The sequence below is a fragment of the Oryzias melastigma genome, linkage group LG23, assembly GCF_002922805.2.
Source record: "Oryzias melastigma strain HK-1 linkage group LG23, ASM292280v2, whole genome shotgun sequence".
NCBI lineage: Eukaryota > Metazoa > Chordata > Actinopteri > Beloniformes > Adrianichthyidae > Oryzias > Oryzias melastigma.
In genome coordinates this window covers 18,910,867-18,914,404 of record NC_050534.1, presented here as the reverse complement: position 1 = coordinate 18,914,404, position 3,538 = coordinate 18,910,867, and the positions used below count along the sequence as shown (strand labels likewise).

General features: G+C 33.6%; 1 protein-coding gene across 9 annotated transcripts in view; it reads right to left on the bottom strand.

Annotated features, from left to right (window-relative positions):
* The window catches only part of LOC112159060 (proline-rich protein 36), a 93,641-nt gene that overhangs the window by 11,333 nt on the left and 78,770 nt on the right, over positions 1-3,538 (bottom strand). For 8 of the 9 annotated variants that reach the window (XR_004947160.1, XR_004947158.1, XR_004947161.1 and 5 more), the window contains 3 exons: positions 2,601-2,671; positions 2,249-2,359; positions 2,085-2,182 (listed from right to left, as the gene is read on the bottom strand). Coding sequence is in view for 2 of the 9 variants with exons in the window: in XM_036210225.1 (XP_036066118.1) it covers positions 2,085-2,182; positions 2,249-2,359; positions 2,601-2,671 (280 nt within the window). In the remaining 7 variants the exon portion in view is untranslated. The remainder of the gene's footprint in view (positions 1-2,084; positions 2,183-2,248; positions 2,360-2,600; positions 2,672-3,538) is intronic. The other variant, XR_004947159.1, reaches the window with a different exon arrangement.

The window sequence follows — 3,538 nt, the reverse complement described above, 5'->3', positions numbered from 1 at the left end:
TGTTGTTGATGTTGGCACAGAAGTAAGCTTCCATTGATATCCCATCATCCATCTGTTTACGCTCTCTACAGCTAGCTTACAGCCCCTCACAACCCAAAACTCACATTACTTTTCTACCAAAAGTGGCGATTAATATCGCAGCTATCCTATAATTTTTAGCTAGATTCCAGATCAGATGAGGAAAAGGAAGACGTTCATAATCTATTTGTCTGCAAGTGAATGCATCAGAATGGAGCAGAGCAGGGAGCTTTCAACAGCTGGTTTTCCAAATCCATCACGATCAGGAGATCGTAAGATCAAACTTTTTAACATGGGATTTGATAAAGAATAGCTCCTATTTAAAAAAAACAGCCTCCAGTGGTGCTTGGAGGAACTGCAACATTTGATACTTCCTGGTTCCTTCCTGTCAAAACCAGAATGGAAGGTGAAAGCCAGACCAGGACACAAAAACTGTGGAAACCAATAAATAAATAAATAAAAATGAATACCCAAACTAAGCTAAGTGCTAGTATTCATAGCGCGTTCACTGTATTTTGCTGTTTGTCTATCACAGTAAATAATTGAGAAAAAATGTTACTAACCAATAATTTCAACAATAAAAAGATTATTAGGGTACTTTTATTTGTTGCTATTTTTCTAAACTAGGCTAACTAGCTTCAGCCACGTATGCTAGGTCATAGAAATAAATTCTGTAAACCTCTATGCAGATGATCCTCATCTCTATCTATGAGTTTGATGTTAATACATTTTATATTATCTGTTGTTCTCTTACAATTTAACATTTTCTTAGCCAATTTTAAATCTCAACAGCAAAACTTGATCTTCATTTAAAAAGATTTATTTGTTATTTAAAACATTGTCTTGTAATTTTTCGGGCAAAGGAAAAGTAAGTTAAGAGCTAGCATTAGCAGTAATGTTACAATAATTTGCTTTTGATGTAGAATTTGTTTATTAAATTAAATAATTCAGAAAAAACATTGCTAACCAATCATTCAAACCATAAACAGATTATCAGTGTTTTTTTTTAATTATACACTATTTTCTAAACTAGGCTAACTAGCTTGACGGACTTATGCTTGACCGTGGAAATGAATACTGTAAACCTCTATGTAGATGATACTCATATGTAAATAAATTAGCGATTAATACGTTTTAAATGATGTATTTTTCTCTGACAATTATATATTTTCAAAATATTCTAAACAGCAAAACATGATCTTCATTTATGAAGATTTATTTGTTATTTTAAACATTTTAGTGTAATTTTTTCAGGTAAAGGAAAAGTAAACAAAGAGCTAGCATTAGCAGGAATGTTACAATATTTTGCTTTTGATGTAGAAGTTGTTTATTACAGTAAATAATTCAGAGAAAAAACATTACTAACCAAAAATTTAAACCATAAACAGATTTTTACTGTTTTTTCTTTTTTTTGTTGCTATTTGTCTGAGCTAAGCTAACTAACTTTAGGCACTTGTGCTAGGCCATGGAAATAGGTAAATCTATATGCAGATGATACGCATCAGTATCTTTTAAAATTATGAGAAAAGACATCGCTAACTAATCATTTAAACTATGAAAAATATATAATTTTTTTCTAATTTGTTGCTATAGTTCTAAGCCAAGCTAGCTAGCTTCAGGCTTTTAGGTCATGAAATAAATGCAGTAAACCTACTACATGCAGATGATACGCATCTGTCTCTTTTCAATTTAAGAGACTGTTATTATACATTTGTTTTTCTCTAAGTATCTTGTTACAAATAAAGAAAAATTTGCAACTTAAAATTTAAAATAAAGAAATATAAAATAAATCCATAAATATTCATTTTATTTAATAAATAATATTTTGATGCAAGGCTAGAAGCATCTTTAGATTTAACTTTTCTATATGATTATCATAAGAAAAATCTGAGTTATTATTAGGAGTTAAACTTTGAAACTTGGATGTTTCTAAGAAGATGAAGGAGAATCCCACACAAGACGACAAATCCAGTGGAACAAAGATGCGTACACACTCATTCTTATTTATGGCAGGTCAGTGACTCCTCGTCTGGCTGTGCCGAGGACTCTATGTGGCGTGCACTTACTCCATGGAAGCTATTTTCTGTGCCAGGCTTGCAATCACAGCAAACAGCCTCAGATCCACCAGTCCATCTGTCACTTTGAAGTCCACCATCTCCAAGATCTGAAAGAGAGATGACCACACTTCAGCTGTTCTGTGCCTTCATGTGGAGAGGCGTGCACGTCCTACCCTGTACACGTAGATCTCTTCTTCTTCAGACAGATGCTCTTCAGGAATAATTGTCTTGAGGGCAAGAAGAACCTGAAGAGAAGAAATGTAGCCGTCGCCACTGCGGTCCTCCTACACAGAAACATCACTATTTCAAATATTGCAGAAGAATTACTTCTAGAATATAAAATGAGATTTTAAAGACAGTTTTAGTTTTCAGTGTCACTATTTTTGAGTTATTTTCCAAACACGTGTTCAACTTAAAGGCAGAATAACCTTTTACCTCATCGGGTGTGCGGCATACAACTGAGTGAAACAGAATCTCCTTAAAGAGAAACGGAACAAAAAGGGCTTAAATCCCCTTTTCACTTACTGCTTCAAAAGCTCTTTTGTACTCAGCCAGCTTCTCCTGACTGAAAATGCAGTACTTTGCCAAAAAGTCGACTAGAAAAAAACAGAAGAGAAGAAAACAAAAGCAAAGTTCAGAGCTTGGACGATCCACACTCGCGCTGAAGAATTTTGCTTCACCCTGTCCTAAATCTGATTTGAAATGTCCAGCATCCCTGTCGTCTGGTCTCTCGGTCCGTGCACGTGTGTGTCTGCAGAATAGATTAGTGCAATATTTCTCTCATCAGGTCGCATCGGGGTCAGGGTGAGGAAGACAATACGGGCCCAGAAGTTCACAGTGTCCAGTTGGCCAGAAACCAGAGGGGGGGCTCAGAGCGGCACTTGGCTGCTGGGTCTAATTTTAATGACAGAAAGTCAGATAAATAGAGGCACTTTCAGCAGCAGAAGGAGGAATTTATCCATAAATAGAATTTTAACAAAATATGTCTAAATAAACATAAGGATATTTGGGAGATTATGTTGCTATAAAATGTATGCAGATGAAACGCATCTGTTTCTTTTAAATTTGTGTTTTTTTTAAATTATTATTATTTTTATTTACTATTATTATTATTAGTAATCTAATTTATTTATTTTTTCAAATAAATTTGTGAGTTTGCTATAAATACATTTAATATATAACATAATTTTATATTCTCTCATCAAATTTTATATATTTAAAAATGATATTAACAACAAAAAATAATTTTCATTTTGATGATTTATTTGTTATTTAAAACATTTTCTTGTAATTTTTCTAAAAAAGAAGAAGCAATTTAGAGTTTCCAAGTGTTGTTGAGGACAGTTTATGACTTTTGTTATTTTTAATTCATTATTTAACTAATAATTATCTTTTAAACCAGGGGTCTCAAGCTCAAATCAGCCGGGGGCCGCTGGAGACAGAATCTGGGTGAGGGTGGGCCG